This window comes from Anopheles funestus, chromosome 3RL (genome assembly GCF_943734845.2).
Source record: "Anopheles funestus chromosome 3RL, idAnoFuneDA-416_04, whole genome shotgun sequence".
NCBI classification, from domain to species: domain Eukaryota; kingdom Metazoa; phylum Arthropoda; class Insecta; order Diptera; family Culicidae; genus Anopheles; species Anopheles funestus.
This window is the reverse complement of record NC_064599.1, coordinates 80,694,335-80,720,695: the sequence shown is the minus strand read 5'-3', so window position 1 is coordinate 80,720,695 and position 26,361 is coordinate 80,694,335. Positions and strand designations below refer to the sequence as shown.

At 41.3% G+C, this 26,361-nt stretch overlaps 1 protein-coding gene across 24 annotated transcripts in view; it reads left to right on the top strand.

Annotated features, from left to right (window-relative positions):
* LOC125769762 (uncharacterized) overlaps positions 1-26,361 on the top strand; it is a 258,686-nt gene that overhangs the window by 73,185 nt on the left and 159,140 nt on the right. For 12 of the 24 annotated variants that reach the window (XR_007419102.1, XR_007419103.1, XR_007419101.1 and 9 more), the window contains one exon: positions 8,625-8,988. The exons of 1 other annotated variant lie outside the window; for it this stretch is intronic. Coding sequence is in view for 20 of the 23 variants with exons in the window: in XM_049438593.1 (XP_049294550.1) it covers positions 8,793-8,988 (196 nt within the window). In the remaining 3 variants the exon portion in view is untranslated. Of the gene's footprint in view, positions 1-8,624; positions 8,989-15,484; positions 17,448-26,361 lie in introns of those variants that run through there. 11 more of the 24 variants (XM_049438610.1, XM_049438609.1, XM_049438607.1 and 8 more) reach the window with 11 other exon arrangements.

The window sequence follows — 26,361 nt, the reverse complement described above, 5'->3', positions numbered from 1 at the left end:
CGAATGTGTCAAGAAAAATGAGCATTCATCCATTACACCAATTCGGTTTCCGGCTTTTTGGAGGGGAAAGCTTTAGCGTCCATTTTTCTCGCTGTTGTTTGCTGTGTTTACAATAAGAATTCCTTAAAGCATTCCACGCTAAAGGACGCCAAAGCATAACCATCAGCCACCAAATCCACCTACCGAGCGAGCCCGGGAACCTCATTTAAGGATAATCCTACACTCATTTTCAGCGTCGCTACGCAAAAACCATTGTGTATGTGTGTAGCTGGGCACTGAGGGTTGGGAAATAAATGTGGCATGAAGTGGGCTACTCGCAGAACTGAAGAAAAAAAAATCGCACCACAGCAAATTAGATTTATTTCCGGCTTATCTTTATGGAGTGCCGGACAGCTTTCGTCCAAAAACGGGAACGGCACAACCCGCACAACAAAGACGAGTTTTCATCAACTGGCCAAGTAGCGTTTAGGGTGACATTTTTTTGTGTTTGTATGGATTCATTTGTTTCCTTTTGTGAAAATTGTTTGTGTGTTTGTGGTTCACGGTTTTTGGAATGTTTTCTTCTGTTGGGCGTCTGTGGAAATGTTAAGCTACATAAAGGTTTCATGTGCTTACTAAGGTGGTTATTTTTCATGACCGGAAAATTGCAACGAAGTGGAAAAACGAAACGATTTGTTTAAAAAAAAAGCTGAACCAGCGTGATGGTTGGATTGAGTTTAGGCAATTATTGAACTAGATACTGTAAACAGTCTCTGTAAGGTGTGAGAGACATTAGAAGAGTCTGACGATGTGTAGGTATTTTTTAAAGAATATACAAAGGATTTTCACAACATCTAAATCAGGAAAATAATTTTTAAAAACTAAAAAATAAACTAATTTACAACAAAAGCTGTCAATATCATTTATTATCAACAGGATGTTTCGGGAACAAAACCATTTCCTACTCGAATAAAAACTTGTAGCAAGATAAACCGATCCAGAGAGTTGCGTTTTACGTCGTGCTTGCGTTTTTCTACGATTTCACACTCTGCTTTATCCTTTCCGGCGGGCATACATGGAAAAGCTGTTCAGGTCAAATAGTAAACCAAAACAAAAGGAAATAAAAAGGAAGTAAAATCCTATTTCCCAACATGACAGCACAGGACACTGTCAAACAAAAAAAAAAGCTACATTGCGCCGTGCACCGATACGGTGTTTGTTTTCCATCAAAACGACCATGCTTGGACCATGATGTGGCAAGGAATATGGCTTTTTTTGGCTTTTGCACTAAACAAAAATGAAACGCTTCTAGAGAGAAAGTTTAAGCTTGATGGAAAATGAGCGTGAAAGGAACGTTTGGGGAACAAAAAACAATGAAAATCAAATGTCACCATACTGCAGGACGTGGTTAAGTAAGACTGATTGATGTTAGGTTGAAGGTAGCTGTGGAATGGATTTTTTTGTTTTGCCATTATCCGCGTGGTCAGTTGAGATGAAATGAAGTGGAACAAAAAAACGGAGAAAAAAATACGATAAAACGAGCGAATAAAATCATTTCCTGCCGTAAGTCAGAACTAAACCCGAAACGGTGCTTAGAAAAACCTTAACCTGTTCACGCACATGACATGGTTCTAGCACCGCACGTCCCACCAGGGATCGCCAGGAAATGGCCCGAGCCCGAGTCATGTTGAGGGTTAAACTTTTCTCATTAAACAGGTCGATGTCGGTGGGTGGGACAGTTGGGTGGGGGTATTTTTGGTGGGTTTTTTTATTTGTATGTCCGCGCTTACGTTTCGTAAAGAGATCGAATCGGATGTGTGAAGCATGTGGGATGAGTTTTTTTTTATTCCACTCATGTGTGTCTATGGTTTTCCGGTGGGTTTTACACTCTTGGCATTGGCAGTTTGGTTGGCCAAATTGTGAGCTCTATCTGTATGAACGGGTTCTAACGAATTATGTGCTTTAAATGAATTGTCCATAATAATTAGCTTATAATGTTATGAAATTTTGAAATTACTTCCACTGCATCGTTCAACAATGAAATTGAAAATTGCATACATTTAGGCGCTCTTTTCACGATCACCTTGTTTGCTGACTTATGTTACGATTTAAATCTCTAATTTTTAATCCATTTTAATTAATGTTTTAGATGAAAAAAATGCATACGATAAAACCACATCAGCATTCTTTTTAGTACAAAGGAATATTTTTTGTTCAATAAACTTTAACAAAAAAAAAAACGATGTGTAAGAAAAGCGTGAGTAAAACAACAGGAATGAATTACTTACATGTTTATGTGTGTTCATGTGCATGAACACGCAGGAACAGAAAACATGTTACCGTGAGCTGCCAAAAATGGTAAGCAAATTGTGTAAGCATCACTTGTTTCATTTTATTACCCAACCAGTACGGTTGGAACCATTTTGGGACGTTGGTTTGGATGTAAAAGTTTTCCATTTAACATGGCCGCGGTGTGTGTATTTTTTGTTTTGTTTTTTTTGGGTGGTTAATTTTGTAGAATCCCGCTTCACGCTGAGAGCAGCGATATGGTTACAGGAGAGGAGCTAGCTTTTCGCTGTGCTTTGTACGCTGCCAACACCCAAAAACGTTAAGGACGTCGTGGCGCGAACCGATGTGGTTTGTTTCTTGGGATGCGTCTTTTTTTGTTGGCTTGGTAGCACTGTCTAGCGTCACCCGGGCGTCGCACAATGGCAGCGAGAAGAGCATTAACGAGTTATAAATTATACATAAAGCATTAAAACTTTTCATAAAACATCAACCGTCACCGTACGGCGTCGGATGGTGCTGCATGGAAACGGCACCGCCCAAGGGCAACGGTTGGGTGTGGAGTTATATTTTCCTGGTCCACTGCAAACCAACCCCAACCCGGACCCGGGATATGGGAGGTGTTTCCCGGGTTTCGATGCTGAGAGTGAACCGTAAACGAAACGGAAAAGCACAACCCGACCCGCCGCCCGGTCTTGGTCTGATAATCGTAGTTCGTGGACCAACTTTAAGACTTCGTTCGTGTGTCCTGCTGGAACGTGTCCTAGCGTACCGGTTGCTTGTTGGGGGGTTGTTTTCGATCAATTATTAAGTGAATGATTGGAGGTTTAAAATGTATCCGACCAGTCGCTTTCGATGGGTAGAAGGTGTATTTTAGTGAGTGCTAAACAGATTACGAATCATCGCTGAATAGCGGTGAAAAGTAGCGTGGTATTGATAGTCTTGTGGAGCTGTGGTTTATAGCAAATAGAATTAAAGAAGTTTATAATTGATTTTATCAGCAAATAAAAACCAAAAAAGAGCTTCTTTTAGAGTTTATTTTGTGCCTTCGATCGAATGGCGTCGATCAACAGGCACTTCCGTCGCAAGTTCTACTAAAAGTATGTTCAAAATAATTACTTCTTGATTTAGTTTCTCTTTAGGACAAGGAATACTTTTTAGCGCCTAAATATAGGCAATATGAAATTTATTATAACAAAACTAACCTTTCATATAATTTATGCATTGTTTTATATTCAACAACTAGAACATGGAATTGTTCTTTTATGCTTTTTGTTCAAATAATCATTCCCATTAAAAATTATTCTAAAAAAAACAGAAACAAACTGACTGCATTAAATGTACGCAATTTCAAACAGAGAAAAATATAAAATCCCCAAGCTAGCAACAACAAAAAAAAGACTCGACATCCTCATACTCTGTTTGCATAGCAAAATAGTGCATTTTGGGTATATTTGTGCGCTGTGTTACGAAGTGTATTTGCAAACTATTCGCGTAATCACATCGCAACCAGAAGCCCCCGATACAGATGTTATGCTCGGCGGAGTGGAAATATTCCAACCAGCAGCATAGCTGTTTCTACTGCTGTTTGCATGGATTGGTTTGTTCTTTTTTTTTTTCTTCTCTCATCCTGATACCAATGTAACGTGCAGATAATCAAAAATGAGGTCTATGCTATTTTTGTTTTTTATTTTTATTCGAAGCCATTGCATAATGCGTATTGATTGTTTTTATTTTACTGTACAATGAATAAACTCCTAGAATTTTAGGGAAATTGTGTTGAAACACTGAAAACAAAAAAACGAATAATTCTTCGAAACATGAATGTGTCAATTTACGCTTTATTTGGAATATTTTTCCACTCACATTCATTTTTTTTCGCTATATTTTTGAGTTAGAGGCAAAGATTAGGGGAGAATTTACATTGATGGTATTCCAATATTGTGTACGAAAAAAAAACTTGACCTCTGATCCCTAAACTACAACACGAACGGAATTACATGTAGGCGACATAATCCTTTTCAACCGAAAAGCGGAAGTTTGGGGTTCGTTCGCCGGATCAGTAAATTTTACGGTACAACACATGCTGCCACGGTGCTCGGTTCATTTTATATCATATTTACGTATCGTTTTTATTTTCTCTCGTTTTTCCTTTTTCAATGTTTTTTTGTTGTTGTATTTTTGTTTCGTTTCGTGCGATTGTTCCACAATGATCATCGTGGCAAAATTATCGAACCCGACGACAACCAGCAAGAACGCTTCCGAGCATAAAAATGCTAATGCTCATCGACGCATATCGACACACACACGTTGCTAGTGGGAGCTAGGTGGGGGGGGCAGGGTTTTGTGAGGTTGAATAGATTCCTTGCTGATGATGGTACTGGAAAATGGACGTTGCCAGCGAACTAACCATCCGCGCAACCATCCGTGTTATTCGTGCGCAACATCGCAACATGTTCCGCATGTGGCACACGCTCAACCGGCGTACGCGATGGTTGCGACTTGGGCAGGGGCGTGCTAGAATTACAAATTCAAATGAGCAGCTGGTTGCATCTTCTTTTCGCCGGTTCGTGCGTTACTTTGTTCTGGGGTTTAAGTATGGGAATGACGCTTACGTCTTTGATTAACCCTTGAGTGTTGAGAGATGTTTAACGTTTGTTGATGTTTCTTGACTAGATTTGAACCTTTACCCGTTGTCTTTACGGACTATCTTTGACTAATGTTTATTAAAAACTTCCTATATAAAACTAAAATTGTCTATATAAAACTTAAAAAAATATTATCACAATTATTACACATTTTTGAACATAATTCAATCAAACCCTCAAAACGAGAAAAGAAAAAATTCAACCTCAAACAGCAAATAATATTTTCTATGCTTTTCTCTTTAAACCAAAAGAGTTAAGCATATAAAATTTTTGTACTTTTCATTTCCATCTCTTCTCTCGTAAGTGACGACTGGTGTTAGAATGGGTACGATTAAGACCCTTGATGATACCGTGAGTCAGCATAACAGCATTCGTGTGAACACTTCCGGCCCGTTGTTCGACTGTTTGTCGCCAACCGGCCACCGTTGGGTATGGTAATAAAATGCGCGTTTTTGGGAGACGTCGGCACGGTTTGTGTGGTGTGTGCAGTTTTTGCGTTTTTGCCACATGGAGCACCCATAGCATCACCGCCACCATATGTAGATTGACATTGACTAAAGCTGGCTACTGCTAGCTGCCTTAGTTTTGGGGGCTATGAGGTAGTAGAACTGTTTATAGAATCGCGAATATGAATGCTGACGATCGGCTTCCGTGGGTCATCGTTTTGAATTATTAGCCTTAATGTGAGAATAGTTGTAGCGGATGATTTTTTGAAGACTTTTTTTGCTCTTTGTTTTTTTTTGCCAAAGGAAGTATAAACATTCTTCGTTAAAAATAATAAACAAATAAAAATACCATATATTTAAATATCCAGGTCAAGTAAGACTACTAAATCGTCCTATTAGGAAAAAAAGTAATAATTTTGCATACTTTCAGGCGCTTTCTAATATTGAGGAAAATTGAGATTTACACAACTATTAAAGGGACTTTATTATGCTTTGTTTGTTTGTTTTAATAGTGAAAGTTCAATATAACTCTTTTAAAAATATTTTTAAACTACAATGTTTACAAAAAGAATATATCTGTTGCTTGTCCACCTATCATGTGATTGCTACCCGGTATCAATCAATTAACCAACATCGAAAACAACTCGTGCCTATTATGGTTAAGGCAATTATCTACACCGTTCATCAAGTTAATTAACCAAAACAATAATCCATAAAGCGAAACATGACAATAAAAGCACACCAAAACCCAATCTGCTATTTCCCCCAACCTACCGATGACGGAAGTCCACTCGAGAGAACATCGACTGGGAAGTTACGATGACAAACATTTCCCTCCAGAATACCATGTTGCCTTCCGTCTTTCTCCCACTCGGGCACGCACCCACTACCCGAAGAAGTCATTAGAATTCATTGCACTCTGGTCTAGGCCCTGGTCTAGCCGTATATAATTACGAAGGAAGCTGATTTCCGGTTAGTTGCGCTGCAGTGCACCCTACCCTCCTATTAAACACATGGGTTGCACCGTGGTCGCGTGACGCAGATCGTCGCGATCTTTCTTTGCTCACCCCACCTAACGACTACCACCACCAGTGTGTGTATCGTCCGGATGGTTGTGTATGGCCATCGTTCAAATTAATGCTCCTTCACTCTAAATTAATTTATGATTCCTCGCGTTGGTCTTCTGCCGCTCCCCGACGCCGAAGTTTGGGGAGTTGTTTTTGCGAAACTCGCCCAACGCTTCGCTTAATCACACTCTCCAATGAATGTTTCGGGATGGCGAAAAGGTTCAGCCACGTTTGTGGTTGAGAAACCGCGAAATTAGCCGCGAACATATGTGCGATGTGATTCACCATCGTTTTCGATGGCAAGATCCTTGCCTAGCGAGTGCTTTTGCTTCTTTCGTTCTAACCAGCATGGAAGGAAAATTGCCTTCACAAGCATAAGCATCACTTCCTGCTTGACTTCTACAAAAAAAAAGAAAAAAACAAAAGGGAAACGTAATTTAAAAAAGAAACCAAAAAAACACAACATTCAAGAACAGCCGTACCAACCGCTGCATGCAAAATGGCAATTAACATTTAGCTCAAACAAAACATTTATCGCGAATCTTTAACACGACCACGACCGACCCTTGGCAGAGTGGAAAAGTGAGGGTTATTATACATTACACGGAAAAATTATCATCAAACAGTTGATGAGGTTCCTTGTTCCGTGTGGACTGTGTTGTGGAAACACATTTTACAGTACATTTTTTTGCTGTTACTTTCTTTTGTTTTCTTTAAATAAAAAGAAGTCTTTTTTCTCGACACCATCAACATGCGATGGAAATAAATATTAAGCACTTACAGTTCCAACAATGATAAAAAAATAAAACCACAACCATTCGCTGCACATTGTGTGACGTAAAATATTGATAAAATTTATCAAAAACTTTCATAAGCTTTGAATTTTTAATAGCGTCAAAAATTTTAATCACTAAACAACATTCAACAAACACGGTTGTCAAGCGAAAGTTTAACACACTTTGAATAATTAAAAAAGCGTGAGTGAAAAAAAAACATAACACCAAATATTCAGACACATACACACGGTACACAGGCTCGTGCATGATCGCAAATATTTAAACAAACGAACTTATCACCGTACAGCAGTGTAGTGATGGGCAGAAAGAAAGGAAGCAGTTTTGCACGCTGATGTATTATTCATCGTGTTCGTTTTAGTTTACGCCAATTCTACCGTCCTGGTAGCTTCCCTGTCTGTCGCTGTCGCTAGAAACAAATGCTGACAAATGCACTGGAAACTGAAACGCCAGCAGAAACACGAAAAAAACAGCCAGCACGGCGGTAAGGAAGTAGTTTTCCCACCAAAGACGCACCCGAAGAACGTTACCAAGCGAGCGTAAAGTAACGAAATTTCTGCACAACACACATTTCGATGTCACGAAGCTGCTGCTGACACGAGCCATCGGGAAAATGGCATGCATTTGTAACACTGTTACCGTTTCTGTGGGTTGGGTAGTGGACTGGCCCTGGGAAGTAGCACGAACCGAAAGCAAAGTAAACCTATCCTCATGGTGTCCTTGGTGTCTTGGCAAAGAGACGTTACAATGAGGAGCGTTCCTGAGGAGAAAAAAAGGATAGTATGATGTTACCTCATCACCGATATTCACACCGTCCGGAATCGTCTTCTACAAGCGACCGGGGGGAAACAAAAAAGGGAAAAAGGGATGATGAAAAATCCAAAAGTCACGCAACACTGCACATTGGAATGCATCGATCGCATGCAGCTGCCTTATTTGAAACTTTGCAAACAGTAGTTGACTTTTCACGGCTGGTCGAACCTTTACCTTTTTGGTGGGTTTTTCTTCCGATCGTTTTTGGTGAATTATTGGATTGAAATGGAATATGTAGTAGCTTTAGGGTTGACTAAAACTCACAATAAAACCCCGTTAAAAGGGTGGAATTGGTGTAAAAAAAGGGAATTATTTGAGACGTTTTGTTTGGCAAATACTTTGTAGAATGAATAGCAACACGCCTAAAGGTATGCAATTCGTGCGACTTGATTGCTTTTTAGCATAGTTTCGACAAGTTAACTGTTGTAGTTGATTGCTTTCTTCTTTGAATTTGATGCTTTTTTATATTGGCAAAGAACTGCAGCTATTTTTCTCATTTTTAAGACCATTGCTTATCACCTTGTTGCAGGACGTATCTTTTGTATTATATGCTGAATAGATGATGAGATTTTTTTTCGTTTTTTTTTACAGCAAAGAGCTTAAGCATCTTGACTACTATCGACATCCGTTTATACAGTGATTGGTGAAAAGTGTGTAAAGTGTAAAACGTCTTCTAGTAGCCCAAAGTGGTGATTGCAGCTTCTTAAAAAGGAAAGCTTTTTATCTTCAGCACTCACTGCCAGCTGCAAAATCGGGAAAATGCAAACAAACAGTTTGACGTTGCAACACAGTTCCACAATTTACACCATTCATCAGCTGCCCACCGAACAAAACACGGAAGCTCTATCGCAAGGCCGGGAGCCGCACAACATTGTCACTGCCATTGGTGAGTTATTTGTATGGCGTGAAAGGGAAAATTATCTTTTCCACCTTTTGCTGCAGCCGTGCAACCAAGGTGAGTGCCGCCAAGGGTTTGGTCTAGATTTACTACCGTCTTCTTACGCGCGCGAAGGTGTACGCGAAAGCTGTATAAGCAGCCAGGTTACAGATACGGGGAACCGTTCAGAAATTGGAGAATGTTTCTTGCACTTATCATAAATCCTCACCAAGGAAAGCAGCCTGCATCGGAAAGGTTTTCTCGAGCGTCCAAAGCCATAAGCTACCGACTCGGAATGCACCGAAGCTCGACGAATGAGCCGACAAAACTGTCCACCGGAAAAAAACCCCCAGAGTTTTCCCATTTGGGAGGAAAATCGGAGAAACGCTGGGAAGTTTTTCCACCCCCAGGTAGACTGTTGCCTGCCACGGTACAAAAGAAATGACAGTAGAAAGAAAGACATCATTCCGTGGTGGGGGGTTTTGCCGAGCGGGACAGATGAAAATTCCCACCGGTGCGGCACGGATGTTTCTAGGATTTTGCAAAACCAGAAACACCACCATTGTCCCACGGTCGTGCCTTCCATTTGCCGGTAAATTCATCCCTCGAGGGCACATGGAAGGTTTAGTTTGAGTGCCATAAGTCCGCACGAGAGAGAGAGAGAGAGAAAGGAAGAAAGGAGGATAATAAAGCTGGGTGCCAAGGAGGCAGGTGGATTTAGCCTGCTGTTAAATTTATGGAAAGATTATGGAAATTATTGTCGAGCCAGGAAAATTAAGTTTTTAATTCCATTAAGTTCACTCTACCGGTTTCACACGTCGTATGATTAGGAGAAGAATGGGGGGGGGGGGGGGGGGGTAGGGGGAGGGGGTGTATGGTGGGCAGGAACGTAAAGTAAGTACCGGTACTAAAGGTGGCTTTCTTTTTGTGTCTTTGTAAACGTTGCTTTACGAGGTAAAGGGTTTCTTAATGATGAACGTATTAATTTCAATCACAAGTTTTTTCATGGTTGAATAGTTTCCGGTCAAGTTTGGTATAACATAATGGAAATCTTCAATATTTTTTAAGTAATAGAAATACAAATACATACTTATTAGGGTAAAAATTCACAAATAATTGTTATCAATCATTTCTTGTAAAAAAGCTCAATTCAAACTTTTTTTAAAGTTTCTTACTTTCACTTCTTAAACTCATTTCTCCAAATAAGTCATTAAAAAAACATTTTTTTCAAATTAAAAAAATATTAGCATAATATTTTGCATTATAAATATAAAACAGTTGCACACCCCTGTATTAAGTGCAAAACAAACGAAACAAATGATGAAACTAGCCACCACGTGCAAGAACTTGATACCCGAATGAACCATCTGATAAACAGCACGTGTTTTAAATACTTTACTTTGCACCGAATCGTGTGAAAAAAGGAAAAGGACTTTGCGAATGTAAAAGGAACAGCTAGATGCTTTTTTACGTCGCAGGTTTACTAGTTTCGTACGAGGCATAATGTTTCAACTATTCTCTTCTGGACTTGAAACGAATCCAAGGCGAAGCCGGACGGTCGGACGGGTGGTTCGGATGCACCCGGGCGAACATCCTGTTTACATATCGCTGTCAATTACAGAGCCTAATTCAATTATGCAGCAGCAGGTAGGTTTACCCACCTACCCACGGGCTTCTACAGGAAGTCCGCCAATTTATTGGTCTGGAAAATGGTGGAAATTCCATCTATCTGACAACCGGCAATTGCCCGCCGTTAAGCCGTCGATCTAAATCTGGTTTTTAGAGTCGCCGGCCGTAACATCAATCATACGGCGTTCGGGGCATTGTTTTGCGGTAAGCTTTATAGCATGCGGTGCAACGGCGGAGGTTTCATCAAATGTTCACATTAATTCTAATTTGATTGATGGAAAACCATCAATTCCAAATGCAGGCTTCCGAACCATCCGGCCCGGGTTTCTGGTGGATGGATCGCTGTTTGCAGGTGTAGGTGCGTTATGGTGTCTGTTTCAATTGCCTCCTTCATGAGGGCTCATCGGTAAAAAAGGTCCCATACAAACAGTAGATACTCAACATGTGCTCGAATACTTTGTGCCACCTGACCGGGTTCGCTGCTCGTAAAAAAATCCTCTTCAATAAATCGGAACAGCAACTCACCAACAAAAAAAATACATGGACAAGGTACTGTGGAGCATCGAGTACGACAACGATCCTTACCATAATGATTATGATGATGGCTTTACCGTACATCTAACCTGACATAAAAACACAAACACAGGTCAATGGGATTGAGGTTAGTTTTGTTGCGCATTTTAAATAAATTCCCTTTTCCACCGATAAAAGGACCACCATTTGCGTTTTCCAATCGGTAAAAGGAAAATGCGTACAAGGTATGTGCAATTTCACCTGTCAGTCAATCAAAGCGAAAAGCGGAATAACATTTTCTCACGAAAATTCCCTACCAAGCGTGATGAAATGAGTGGAATTTCATGTGAAAAGTGCAATCAAATGCGATTTGTGGTAAGCGGCTAGGTGGAATGCAAAACCGAGATTCCTTTACATACAATTTTGTAACCCGATTTGCATACTTTCAGGAGCGCTAATTAAACAACCAACAACCTGAGCTAAAGGTGTTAAAAGAAAATGACGTTCGATTGATTGGCTTCGAGTTAAAGCTGCTACATTGTTTGTTGAGGACCGATTGGGTTTTTTTTATCTTGTGGCTCGTTTGCTCATTTTATCAAACGGTATGCGATTAAATACTTTGGACTTTTTTATAACGACTCAAGCATTCCAACACGTAAACGCTTATCACTTCAAAGGGAACATTAAGGATCAAACAATTTAAATGAAATATTCTTAAGTATGGATTGTTTGTGACCATTCTTATACATTTCCTAGAATTTCTTGAAATGTTGCTCTCTTTAATGATTGCACAATTTATTTTCGAATCGTTAAGGTACTTAATAAAATTACAAACCTTACATTCAAGAGAATCAACTGAAAGATTCTTCACGTTGACTTCGCTTGACAAATCCTTATGGAAATGTGTGACCAACAGGAGGCTTGTGGTGTGCAACGGATCGAACGAAACCAGCTGGCATAAATGTCCACGCGTTCCTTCTACATCGGCATCTTTATCATCGTTCCATTTCTCCAACTACGGCCGCTCATGTCGTTTTCGTAGGGACCTGTGTTTCTTTACGCATCGTTGCACTGTGTGTAAGGGAGAAACGTTGCACGCGGTAAAGAACTAACGGACCTGAACCGGAACCGTTCGTCCGGGGTTTGAAGCGAAGGTGGTTATAACCCTCGGTCACGTGCTCGAACTGAGCGGCGGATCCTTCATTGCATTCCCCTACACACATAGACGCGCGCGCGACTTGTACATCTCATCATGCAGAACAACCGCTCTTACAGAAGAGAAAAAGAGAAAAAAACCACACAAACCGTCACTTATGTTGTGAGGGGTTGTTTGTAATTTCCATATCATATAAATTGGTTTTAACCGCCGGCCTGGAAGCGTTATAATGTGTGCACTATTCTAGAACTTTACTTTGTGTTCTTTTGCACACATTAATAACACTGAACTCTTTGTAAAGGATATTCACATTAAAATGCGGTTAATGAGGGAAACACCCTAGAAAGTGTTGCTTCCCTTCAGTCATCTTTAGCAACTCTGACATCATTATTTGCTATAAATTTTTATTTTTGCAACATTTCAATGTTTTGTGTAATATTTTGCGGTCTTGTCTCTTTATTTACAAATCAATATGATTTTTAATAATTCAGTTCGTCATCATCACCATATTTAAATCATATACACCTACTGCTATATTTCCTACCCAAAAATGAGTCAATCCTTTCACCTACATTCCCACGCCTTTTGCGCCCAATATTCATGAGTATGAATTTTCATGAGCCGCTAGGCTTTTGGGACAAACTTTCGCGCAGCACAACCGGTAGCGCTTTCCGACGGCTCGTCGCTAGATTAGCGTTTGCAGAAAAGTAGCATTTTTACCAACTTTACCGATGTCTGATGTTGCGCCTTAGCTGGCAAAAGTCCGTCCTGATCCTGGCATTTTTTTGTGTGGCGCATATAAAGATGAATGGTTCGCTTGCAAGGCTGTTTGGCGTATTTTGTTTTGCTTGCCTTTTATCCGTCCAAAAGGAGAACAGAAAATTAATTCAAAGGAATGGTGAAAGCCTTACTTGAAGGCAAATGCAAAACTTACCACGGGTTTGGCAGCGTTTGCAGCGCGAGCCTAAGCAAACTAATTTGGGAGTTTTGAAAGTTCCTGCCTGAATAATGAGGTGAGAATTTGCTACTCAAATGGTTTCAATGATGGAAATTTTTGAAGCGCGTTAATGTAAAGGATTATGGAGAGATGCTTTATTGAAGTACATCCCTTTGGCTAATTATTTAGTTCCCAAAGGTGAAGGAGAGTTGAACCGTTGAACAGATAAAGGATTTATAAAACGTGACTTAATGGTATTATTTTATTTAAAGGTAAATGCTTTGTTTTTTTTTGTACGAAAAATACTCTAATTTATTCGATTATTTTAACCATTTTAATCTTGCTTCAGTTCCTACCTACCGTAAACAAGAAAAGAAACAAATAGAGCAATAACAGCTGCCCAGAAAAATCACAACAAAACAAAACCCCACCCCCCGAGGTCCCGGATCGGTTAAATCGAAACCAATTAATCACTGACCGACGAAAGCAAAAGGACGCGAAAGACGCCCGTAAACGTAATCAATTTGCGGTTAATGTTCAATAACGAAAGCAATCGAATAAATTTCACCTTAGCGCTAAGGGCAGCTTAAAGCACGCAGGGAGCATGGAGCAATGGGCTGGTCGGTGTTGTGTCGAAATCCGTTGAAAACCAACTTGAAGTTGCCCTTTTATTACCGGTTCGGGTGTGTTCGAACGGGTGCGTGTGTTTTATTTGAGGAGCGAAACATAAATATCGACCGCACATGGATAGTGGCGGAGGTTGAAGGCCCTTTTCCCTTCGATTTCGGATGGCTTATCATCGTGACCTTTCGGGGGGAGAGAGTGTTCGTCCCTTGTGCAAGGCTGCCGAAACGCGAAACATATGTGTGCGTTGAAGTTAAAGGATACTGAAGTCTTTTTGGCATATTTGTCTTTCTTGGTCGTATATTTCGTGTATTAAGGCAGGAATATGCAGGGCTAGTATCGGGGTTTTCTTGAGGGAGAAAGAAAAAATAACATATCTTGGGTATAGTTTGAAAAATTTGAATACTGAATTGGAGTACAAAGATTCTTTAAGATATCATAGTGGGAATAAAATCGGACAAAATCGAGCAAAAGAAGATTTTTTTTTGGGAAATTGTTGGCGAAGTGTCAGAATTGTTAAAGTACCTTCAAATATACGTTTTTTTTTTTGTAAAACTTTATCGAGTTAAGCAAAGGATATAAAACGGTCTAAAATGTTTGAGGAACATTATTACAAAGATAGAAGAAAGAAGCAAAGAGTTGTTTTTTTAAATCGAATGTACATTTTACTGGCTTTACTCAACGCCCCGGTGCTTTAACCTTAGCCCATTGTCGAGTGGAGTGTGAAGTGATGCTTAAAAGGGAAAAAATAACACATACACTTATAAACCCCAAACCCTGGATACCGGTGAATGTCCTTTCCATTGGCTTCTGTTTGTTTGCCTGCTGGTTATGTTGCCGTTTTTTTTTCTTCCGGCGGGTGTGCTCTCTTCAGCAACGCGACCGTCAGAACAGATGAGCAACGCCACAGCTGAACTTCCTCAACATGCAATCGCCTGACCTAGTGAAGGGAAGAATTTGTGTGGTGCGTTTCGCCTGTTCGTGCGCGAGAGTACCTGAGCGCGAGAGTACCCAATGTTATGCTCGGGTGCAGTGGCGTTGCGATAATGTTGATGTTGCACACTCATCTCACCATTCGGCTCTCATCTCACCCTGTTGCTGAGAAGGGTGAGAAGAGAGAAATGGTGGTTCACAAAACATCTTCCATCTGCTCAAAAAAAAAAAAGGCAAGAACAAAACAGGACACAAAAATAGAGGAAAATAAAACGATAACTTCATTGCACGTTCGTATGAACATTTCTCTCATCATTATTTCACTCGTTATGCATTCGGAATGTTGCGCAACAAATATAACCCGTTGCGCGTGTTACATGCATTTGTGAATCTGTAATGTTTGCTATAAAAAGGAATTTTCATAATAAGATGTCAATTAAAAGCGTTTAATAGAGTGTTTTTTTGTAGATAATAAATAATCAACGTTCGTTTTCATTTTGCATACATTAAGGCGTTTAGTGCTTTAATACCTTTTCAAGTTTTAGTGTAGATATATTAACAAAACTATACTATATTAAATATTAAAAGAAACTTCTTGTTTCGATCTTCAATTAGGAATTTTAGCCCACACGGTTTCAGGTTTTTTCGAGACTTCGATCCTGTACTCCAACACCTGAAGTCCAGTTGGTTTTTTTGTATCATTCGGCACGGTTGTATCACGCTAATGTTGCAACCGTTTATAGCAGCCGCCACTTTATAGAACACGTTCTGCTCAGAGAACGAAACTCGCAGCATACAATCATTCGCGTGCCGCCTCTCAGAGCTGACGGTTCGAAAATACCGTCGTTTGCGTCGTTGCCCGGTCGGTTGTTGTCGTCTTTCGTTCTCGGTTGACGGTGGAACCAAAAGCAATTGGTACGCAGCGTGTATAATCGAACGTGCGCGTTTTCCGTTGTTTTTCCAGATGGAAAACCAACCTGTACCGCTGGTTGGGAAAAGTGTTGAACGCTGATCGTGAGTTGTGCTAAAGAATTCCAGTGAGTGTATTCGATATTAGGGACAAGTCGAAATATTGATCTGACTGCGTGTACACGCAGCGTGTAAAATACCTGTCCCGTAAGTGTTTGTGAAGTAACATATTATTAGTTTGTCTTCAAACAACGATTGAAATTAATTAGTTCACGAACTCTGTCACTGAACTTGGAGCATTATGAAACGGTAATAAAATTTCGGGGCTCGGCAAAAAACCCATAGCAAACCAAAAACTCCATCCACCACAACGCGGAAGTTATCCTATAAACCGTGCCTGTCCGCAAAGGATTGAGAAGGAAATTCTTCCGCAAAGAAAAACTACGCCAAGAGAGCAAGTGAAACCTCCGGTGCAGAGAATGAGCAGGTTCGTCCCGTGTTCGGTGAGAGCTGCTGTGAGCTTTTACCGATTTTCCTGAAATTTGTTTGCCGCCAGTTGGGAACGACCGTGTACCGGCTTTAAGGGCTGCGAGTGTGTGTGTTTTTTATTCGGTTTCTTCTGCTTAGCTTGAAAGAACCAAACACGAAACGCGATTTGAAATTAAACCACGAACGCAAAACGCCGGTCGGGTAAGGAAAAGGGAAAAAAATATATAGCAAAAAAGAAGCAATAATTCCCGCTTGAAAATAAACACACAAAACTGGGACACAGCTGAAGCGTAAAGCAGGAGAAGGAAGGTGAGCGTGGTTTTTTGGTTGCTGGCGTTTGCTGTGTGTTTGTGTGTGCGTACAAGATTAATCGCATCGTCGGACATTGAGTTTGTATAGTACAAAAATAGACGCATTCGTAATAAAATTACTTCGGTTCCCTTTTTTGACGCTACCCGGTGTTGGTGACAGCACGTGGAACATTTTGTGCGCGGAAAGGAAAAATCGGTCTAAAGAAAACAGGTTGCAGTTAAACGATTCACACGAGTATTTCTTTCTCTCGGGCAGCATCGGGTGGTGCCTCTTTTTTTCTTCTTCTCCGTTTTTTTTTAAATATCAAATTGCCCCCATAGAGAAGGTGGAAAAATCCACCCTGAAAAAGAGATATTTTCACGATTCTTGGAGGTTGGAAAAAGTGTGTATGTTTTCTAAATTTTCCCAGTGCGTTCTGTGCGAATTTTCTTCCTCTTCGATGTGTGTGTGTGAAAAGTGTTGAAAATTGAATAAGGAATAGAAAAATGAAAAAGGCCTAATAAGAAGTGATCCTTGCTTAGCTCTGTGGCAAACGTGCAAGAAAGGAGCTTAATTTAAAATTTCATTTTTATCCTTTCAGTTCCAATATTACCTACTTTTCTGTTGTCCCCGTTGCCATTTTGTAGTGAGTGAGTGTGTGTGTGTGCGTGCTTTAGTTTAAAGCCATCAAGCCAGCTAAGCATAGTGTGAATTCCCATGTGGGGTAGGTGATTTTTAACACCTTTTTCTCGTCTCCGCCCCCCACATTATTCGCCGTTGGAGAGAAGGCAAGAAAAACCATTCTAAGTGTCCAGGGTGAACGAGCGCTTGTGTGTGTTTCCTTGTTTCGTTTACATCGCCAAACACCATTCACACACCCCCACTAGCAGGCGTTCAGCTGATTTGATTCTGTAAGCGAAACAGCGCCAGAGTAGCAGCAACAGCAGGGAAACCTACACTTTATCGAAAGCCGCTTCAGCAACAGAGTGCGTGAAATCATAAAAATGGATAAACGTACGAGCATGAAAATTGGATTACTCTGCGTGCTGCTTGGAGGTAAGGGAACATTTTCATTCTTTTTTTCCTCTCGGTATAGGGTGTGTTCTGTTGCTTCCGGTAGAAAAAAAGGAGAATAAACATACGATCACAATTTTCCAAGCTGGATTGAAATATTTAGCCATTTGTCACATGATTTTTGATCAGTTTTATGTGTCGTGCTGCCATGGGGGTAAAACGGCTGTTTCCATGACAATGCGCCTCCATCGTGTGTCGTGTGCCTTGAGAAGGATAAGAGACGATGTGTTTGTTCACACTTTATTCTCGTGGCTTATCGTGCTGTTTATCGTGCGTGTGCGTGCGTGCATGTGTGTACTTCCGTTTACATGCTGGAAATGAAATAAATTGTTTCCTCTTTTCTTATCCTATCGGCCGAGTGTCTTTGTGACCAACGGCAAACATGCAAAAGGAAGCCAAGAAAATGGTAATAAAAATCCACAAAAAGGCGGAGATCGTGTTTTTTTCTTTTGGTAACGCGTGGTCAACGGAAGTCGTTGAGCTTTGTCTGAAGCATAGTGGGCCACCAACCATCCTACAACCGCCCCTGGGGTGGGTGGGTTTGGTAGTAGCGCTTGGGAAGAGACACGGTAAACATTATTACGCTTTTGTCATACGCGTTTGCGTTCGCATTACACACTAATGTAATGGGAATTTATGGCATTCGACCATTACAAATTCATGGACACATTCCGTACGAAAAGCGTACCAAGCGTTCACACACCAACACCATGTGTGGTTTGTGCCGTTTTGATGACTTCTGTAGTAATGTTGGTGACCTCCAAGACGCTGTAACAGGTTGCAGCAGAAGAACGATTTTCCGCGATACGATTTTCCCTTACGACCGCTTTGGGTTTGGGGAGGTTTTGGTCGGTTTTCTGACCATTTGGTACGCTGTCACCGCATCCTTAGCGGTTCACCATTTCCTTTTTCGGGGTAGCAAATGAAGATTTATACGATAGACCGTGGCATGCTGGTTTCAGTGTATGGGTACTGTGGATTTTATATTTTTCTTTTCGTTGTACACTTTTTTTTCTATCACTCACAGACGCATTAAAGGTTGGTTTGGGTTCGTTTTTGTTGCTCCCCGAACGGCTCTGAAGTGCCACTGGGAGTTTGTGTGATGTTTGCAAAGAGCTAGCTTCTTAAAAGCATCCTTTCGGTACCGTTGCGAAGGATATTAAATTGAATTTTCGCGTAGTGAAGCAGTTTAATGTGGCTCGAGTTCGCTACATCCTGGGTCTTTATATAAAACACCGTAAGAAGAATATTTGCTTGACTTAAAAATGTATGGATGTAATGACTTCAAAGAAAATATTTTTTTTTTGTTAATATTTATGCTTATTTGTATTGTATTCTAGAATGATAGTTATAAGTCTTCTATAGCAAACTCTGAATAAAAAAGACGTGCATTTTCAACACGATTTTCGATGTCCAATTAAACCAACTTGTTGTACAAGTTGCATAACAACAGGCATTGGATATTCCGAACTGAATGCCATGTTCAAATCCTTCGCCTTCATGTATGCAATTTGCTGTACATAATTTTCCTGGTATTCTTTATTGAGTGTGCTGTATAGCAGTTGTAACGAATCTGCTACATGCATTTATGTTTTGTACAACATTCCACATACAAATATCTTCACATCTATCGGTATGTAGCATACATAGCTTGTCCCGAATAAGAAAACACGTGATATCGACACATTCTGGCAAGTGCATTGCACCCAATCAGTGGGCAATTCGATTCTCCATCTTAAGCCCTTTAAAAGTGTAGCCCCGTGGGCCAAATCAACGTGGTGTACAGAAAGCAGCAGACGAGAAGCAAAAATGAGAGAAAAAAAATACATGAACCATTTCCACTGCGATAAATTGTGTTTACTTGGCTAACATCACTGGGCACTGGTGGCATATCTTACCGGATGAAGTACCGAATCACGGAAAGACTGCATTATTCCCGGCTCTCTCTGCTATACCTAGCCGGTAATCGATTTTATCCCAAGTTCATCCCATTTTAAGTTCACTCTTTACCACACAAATCCTCCAACAGCATTGGAAAGGGGAGATGGGACGAGAAGTACTCCAATTGTCCTAGATTTCTGGAGAGGAAGTGCTTTCATTACCAGGAACCGGACCGATTGCTTTAACCGGCTGTCCGTATACAGACACCGACAGCATACCGAACCACCCTTCTGAATCGTTTCTTCTTTTTTCCATCGTTACAAAACCCTTCGGATACCTTACCAGCTATTCGGAGTCATGTGCCATGTTGTATGTTATCTTAAAATATGGATCTGCCTTCCTTTAACGGTGAGTACCCTCGTACCGCCTAAAGTTTGACTGTGCAGGAAAATCTCGCTTTATTGACATTCGATGCAAGTGGAGTTGGGGTTTTGGGGTGGGGATTTTGAGAAAACTTTCCCACAAGGTCCTTTCGGAGAAACACTGACCTAACCGCACACAGCTACACGGAATCGCTTTCACATTGCAGTTGCAGTTTCTCGTATGTTGGAGATATCATGTGTTTCAATTTCCATCCGGAATCGATACACATACACACCCATTCGTACTGGCTGCAGTTGACCGGAAATTGCCCATACGGGAGACGGTTTTCGGAATGTTTGTGGCGGAGTCTGTAGTTTGGAATCACTTCTTGTCTAGTTTTTTTTGTTGTGTTATTTGTTCAATGACCAGCAGTCCTAGTACAGTATTGCAGCTGCCAGAAAAACCGAACCCTAAAGTTAGTTACTTAATCGAGCTGAGATCGTTGTCGGAGCTTTTTTCGGCAGGGCCATGGCATTGTAGGTCCATGGAAGCGGGTATTCGTTTGATAGTTTTCTATTGCCGGCAAGCCTCAACCCGAGCAATCGAGCGAGTTCTCTAGGACGTTGTCGATTTTCTGATTCAGCCACCGAAAACCGATACTGTGAAGCGGTTGATTGCATTGGTTTTTTGTTTTGCCCGGAGAGTGGAAGACGGACGAAGAACTCCTTTGGAGTGGAGTTGATTCACCGTACTCAATAGAAACGTAAAGCATTCCTACCGACGGGCATCTGCACAATGCTACCGGGTTCGGTTCGGATATTTGTGATACACACATGGCAAGTATTGTGTTTTGATGTTTCTTTCATTCATTTCATCTGGCGTAATGGAATGGAAAACTTTAAACCAGAAGCCTCTTGAAAGCTACTCATTTGCAATAGGAAGAGAATTGCTCGGCTTCTTGCCGGAACCATGCTCAAAAGGGTCAACATTTTGAAAATTCTCTTGTCTAACCAATAGTTTTTTTTGGAACCTTTTAAACCCACTCATTTGGGTGGGTAGCTGTTCTGAGCTTACCTTTATATCTGTACAAGTCATTTATTCAACATTTCTTCCCTCGCTCTCACCAACAAAATCCTGCACTAACCACCTCCATTTTAAAAGCCATTGCAAAATTTCAGCTTAATCGAAACATTCAAAACACTGGTTTTGGGGGGCGGGGAGCTTTTTGGGGCTGTGTTTCTTTGCCGGTTCCGATATCGAACGGATGGGATCTTTTTAATTAAATTTCCGGATAACAAAATACTGGAGAGGTAATACTGCTAAACCCGATCCCGATGCCTTTGCACTTGCGTGTCGTCGGAAGACATTTTTGAGGGTTAAAAATGGATTATGTGAGAAATTAGTCACCGGTCGGTCGGAAAGGGGAATGGCATGCAGATGGTTGAATGGAATTTAGGATAAACTTTTTCCGGGCAGGTGAAGATGAAACGATAAGGTAATATGTTGTAATGAGGAGGCAACTTTCACACTTTTCGGTTTGTGCTTCGTTTCAATGTGCTGATTGTATTTGTTTGAAGTTTTTGGGATAAACGATTTAATGAGCAAAAAAGGTAAAACCGATGCAAGAGTAGTGATAAAGTGACATCTGTGGGTGGAGTTATGAAAGGAAAAAGGTGTGAATAAACTCAAGAAATTATGAAATCAATATATTCTCGTAGAATTAAGTATATAAAAAAGGTTCCAAGGATTTCAAGGAAAAATATCTCCACATTCCTCTAAGGTTATCAAAATAGTATAATGAAACCAGCAGCTCAAATGATTTGCTCTAGTAAGAAATCTATTATTCGAAAAACTTTTCTTCACGAAAGCTGGAAAAACCTCGCGTTTACATAATAAACAGCCCTAATCTAGCGGATAGTAGGTCATAACAGGCCACACCACAGCACTTTAAAAACTCTTTAAGTGTGAATAAAAGTTACAACTTTGTGTTGACAACCGTCATTAACCGCTCGCCACTGCTGAACTGTCATTCTGGAGTGTGCTACTGAGTGTCCATCCAACGGCCAAGAGACTTGGGCGCGGTTTTGTCAACGTCAACACTCGCACCTAATCTCATGCAAGAGTGTAGCCCAACTCGGGTGAAGGCGTTCAGTTTGCTAATCGGAGACATTTAATCACCACCTTTCAAGACACCTAGCCTAGCCGAAAGCGGTGTGGTGAGGAACTGACTCCGAGGCACATTTCGAGTGACATTACCACAAACTCTACGTCCATCTCGACGGAAGGCGCTCTTGTTTGTCTTAATACGTCCGGTTGTGTAATTAAATCGTACCTTTAAAATGTCACCTGAAACGATAGACGAGAGGTCACTAATCCTGGCATGATTATTCCACAGAGCGAAAGCAACTGGATGTAGTTGATGAGTCTTCTTCGGATTTAAGCTTTACCTCTAGTGTGAGCTTTTACCCGGAAGTGGTTAAGCAGGAAGCATCAACCTTTACGTACTAACCATCACGTGCACGATCACGTGAACGCTGTAGTCCCTCAAATGTTTGATTCTTCTTCAGCTCACGAAAAACAAAAAAAAGTCAGCTGATGGTAAGAGACATTTAAGTGTTCTTAAAAACCGTTTTGCATGTCAAGCGGCATTATGCTTGCTTGCAGGATTTCAAGTTCGTCGCACGTTCTCGCCGGAGGAGGAGTATACGTTGCGGCGAGCAAGTTGCATGACTGCAGGTCACTAGGGCCTACAGGAACCAGCTGAATATGAGTTGGAGGTGGAGGACGGTAAAAACTAAAGCACAAAAAAAGAAGATACCCAACTTTTTCCTCCGCCCCTTTTTGACAAGGGGATACAACAAGGATCAAGGAACAAGGATATAACTGCTTCAAGATGGGTGACCCCGCCACAGGAAGCAGTGTGAGCGGACGGAAGTAAGTGGTCCGGAAGTAGCAGCAGCAGCAGCAGTAGTAGTAGTAGCACCGGTCTTTCTGCATTGAGTCACACGACTTTGGTGTTCGAGGCACGTTCCGCTCGGAATCTTGTCGAGATTTTTGTATGCTCACCTTGGCCACTGCCTCCAGGCACGAAGCGACCGTCTAGCTGATTTCTTGTATGTGTGTGGGCTTTTTCGCTTCATTTTCATCCTGCGGCTGGCTCAAAACGTGGTCCAGCGAATTATGACCAAAACAGTGACTGGTCGGAACGAACGGAAAGGGCATGTTAAAACGGTGAAATTATGATGAAAATTGCAAAATTGATTTTGGTTCTTCGTTTGGAGCACTCTCGGGAGCTGAAGCGGCTTGAGTTGCACGGTGGGAACAGTCGTCACCGCTGAGGCGTCGTTTGAGGTACACCACAATCGTCCGTTGGAAAGCCTCAGCAAATATTGGACGTCTGGTGGAAAATGCCTGCGGGGACTTGGTTTCGTTCACTTGGGTATCTTGTTTTGGGCGAAACCAGTACACACAGAAGCTGTTGCATCTCCACAAATCGGAACACTTGTCGCTAACAGTCCATGAACGTCAAATGTCCGCTCGACTTCCTGTATGAAACACTCGGGAAATTTAAATTCTTTTTGGACCCTTAAAACAAATAGTTTTTCCAGTGCTCTACGTTTTCCATGTAAGAATTACGGGACATTCTGGGAAGTCCTCAAAACCTGAGATATTATATTGCTTCTGTTGAGAGATGAAATCATTGCTTTATCACGGTATTTCTTGTTGGGCCTTTCAAACGTTCCGTAACGGTTACTTGGTAATTGTCCAAACCAATGTATCATTGTTTGGGGTACCTCCTTTGACCATTTGAACTGGATTTTTATTGTCCAGCAATGGAAACTGAAAGATGTCATAACGCTCATACTCATCCCAGTCTTTCCAAGGTGCAAACACGGATGTCCAGCAGTTTGATGTCACGTGCTATGTATGAATAAGGGAAAGAACTTAGAAAGCTAACAGGAAAACTTAACCTCAAACACGCTACCGACGAAATAACGTCCTAACCTTCATGGTCTGCTCGTTAACGCCCGCCTGAAAGGTGGAAAAAACGGGCATCAAAATAGCAACGTCATTTTCGACCGAGTAACGCTCGATCAGAACCATGGTGCTTGCTCGGTTCGCTAAGTCCGGAACGAATTTCTGACGAGTTGGCGTATTTTTGTGTTCATCCTACCTTTTTTTTTGTTATTTATATTCCCCCCCTTGGTGGATGTCACACAAGATCCCCGCCGGGGGAGTCTTTCCAAAAAAAAAGGATTCCTCCATGCAATGTCACATCCGTGGATTGTGGAGGTTTGATATAAAAATACATTCCACATATCTTTTATCAAAGAGGGGAAGACCCTTTCAGGACGTCCAATTCCGACGTCATCTTCTGGGTGGGTGGTCTGCTTTCCGTGTTTTTTATCTGTCCTTCACACCCATATGTGTGGGAGGGTTGGGGTCTTCACTCTTTTGTGTGCTCATTCTGCTTTTGTGCATTCTTCTGCAACAGCGTCTTCCGTTTCGCAGCCTATCGTCCATTTTTATGTGCTTGTCCCTCGGTAGTGTCCCGTCAGTGGCTTTTATTATCTGCTCCAATCATCAACCTAAACCTCTCCTTTCTCGGGTGAGGTAGAAGCGAAATAAGTGTGGAAGGATGAAGTTTTTCTTTCTCTCTCCTTCTCTCTTCCTACTAATATTATCGTTCGGGTCAAACCTGCCGGTGACATGCCTGTTGGCGTTCTTTGGCACACGTTCTCGGGGATCCGGGGACTACTAATAATAGTTTTCGTTCGCGGAATACTCGTACCCCGCACTACTCGTACGGGGCAGTACGATTGAGCGGTACGAGATGGCATGTTGATGAAAATGGGGGAGGCCACACACACACACCAGTTTATGATGTTTGCCACGAATAATCGTCCCTAGTTTTGATGACATCTGTTGTACTCGGGTATTGTTTCGCTGCCAGCATTATTCTTTTTTCTGTATCCACATTTTTCGTTCCACTACCAGGCAGTGTGCGTTTGTGTGACATAGTTGTTGTTTGAGGTTCGGTGACATTCCGAGTTAAAGCGATCGGCTTGCAGTGGAGTTAAAGCGATAAAATGATGTACGTTTTCAGAATTATTGAACAGTTCCCAGCAAAGTCATCCATATTGGAACGGTGCGCTTTCAACATGTTATTATGTTCGGAAATGAAACGATAGCGTCAGTTTGTTTTATTGATTGCACTCCGGGTGTATCGTTTTCCGCTAAAGGGATGTCTTTTTTTATTGGGAACAAATACTTTATATCGCCGGTATTGTAAATTATTTAACAATTCGATAGGCACGGTATTAAATGTAATCAGCATGGCTGGTTATCAAACTGATTGTTCGCCAATTGGATGCAATTGTTAGGATAACATATTCACATGAAATGTGAATTATAGACAATTTTATTTATTTGATGTGGTTTAGTAGCCTGCTGCTACAAAATGCTTGGTCTAACTCTCAGAAATAAGGGACGTAAGAACAATATATAAATCGTCCTAAGAATAGGCAAGATATCCAATTCTCAAGTCAGCATGAGTATATTTTTATTATTAATCGAATTGACTGTTATTTTTAACTTAATATTCATTACGTTCCTGCTTGTATGTGTCGCTTTGCTTTCGATTTGCAAAGCACTTTACAGAAGCTCGTTTTCCATCTATAGTACGGGACATAAGTACGCTTGACGCCTGAACTGTGTGGTATAATATGTAAAGTGACAGAAAACTCTACACTTCTCATCCCATCAGCAGTTCTGTGTGAATAATTTTACTGCCAGCGTACATTGCGACCACATCCAGGAGTGTTCCAGGAATGGAGCATTGATTTAAATTTAGCTCGAAAAGTGAACCTGCGGGTTTCGTACCATTGCTGACCAGCGCTGCTTTGCCCGGTGCTGCAATTGATATGCCACTATCACACTCCACAATCGCAATCACTTCTTCCCTTACCGGCAAATAAACTTCCTCGTACGAGTTATCTGCTAATGGTTGTCTTGTTCGATTTCATCATTCGCCTCAACATTTCCGCCACGATTTGGCTCCTTCCCAGTGGCCCTTCCTTCCTTCCTGTCGGCTGTTCTGCTGAGTGTAAAATTTTGCACATAAACGAGAAGTGAAAGAATCCTTGCAAAACGTCACCACCGCACAAGACGATGTGGAAATCGTTTTCCAACTCGGAGTTTTTTTATTCCACAGTTCGAGCTCGCACTCCTATACCTTACCGAAACCGATCAAACTACATGCAAATGAAGTGAATTCGTGTCACCTACCGGGACGAACTGCATCTTGGTTTACCGTTCGGTTTGCAACGGTGGCCGTGCATGTTACCAGGTAGCCACAGAACCGAATGTTTTATTCAGTCAGACAATGTGAAATTCATAATCCCTTTTTTCCCGTAGGCGGAGAGTCTGGTCTTCGCCGTAACACTCTATCCAAAACGATGTACGCTTGTGCTTGATAGTTCACTGGTAGTACAAGACAGGTGCATAAAATGGAAACGAACCCGAACCCGAGTTAGGTCGTTGAGTTCTTTGGCTGAATATTCATAAGGACAATTGCAGTTTGCAATTGCAACAGCAAAAAAAAAAACAAGATGAACATTGCAGTTCGTGTCCGGGTGCTTCGAAGTGGTAC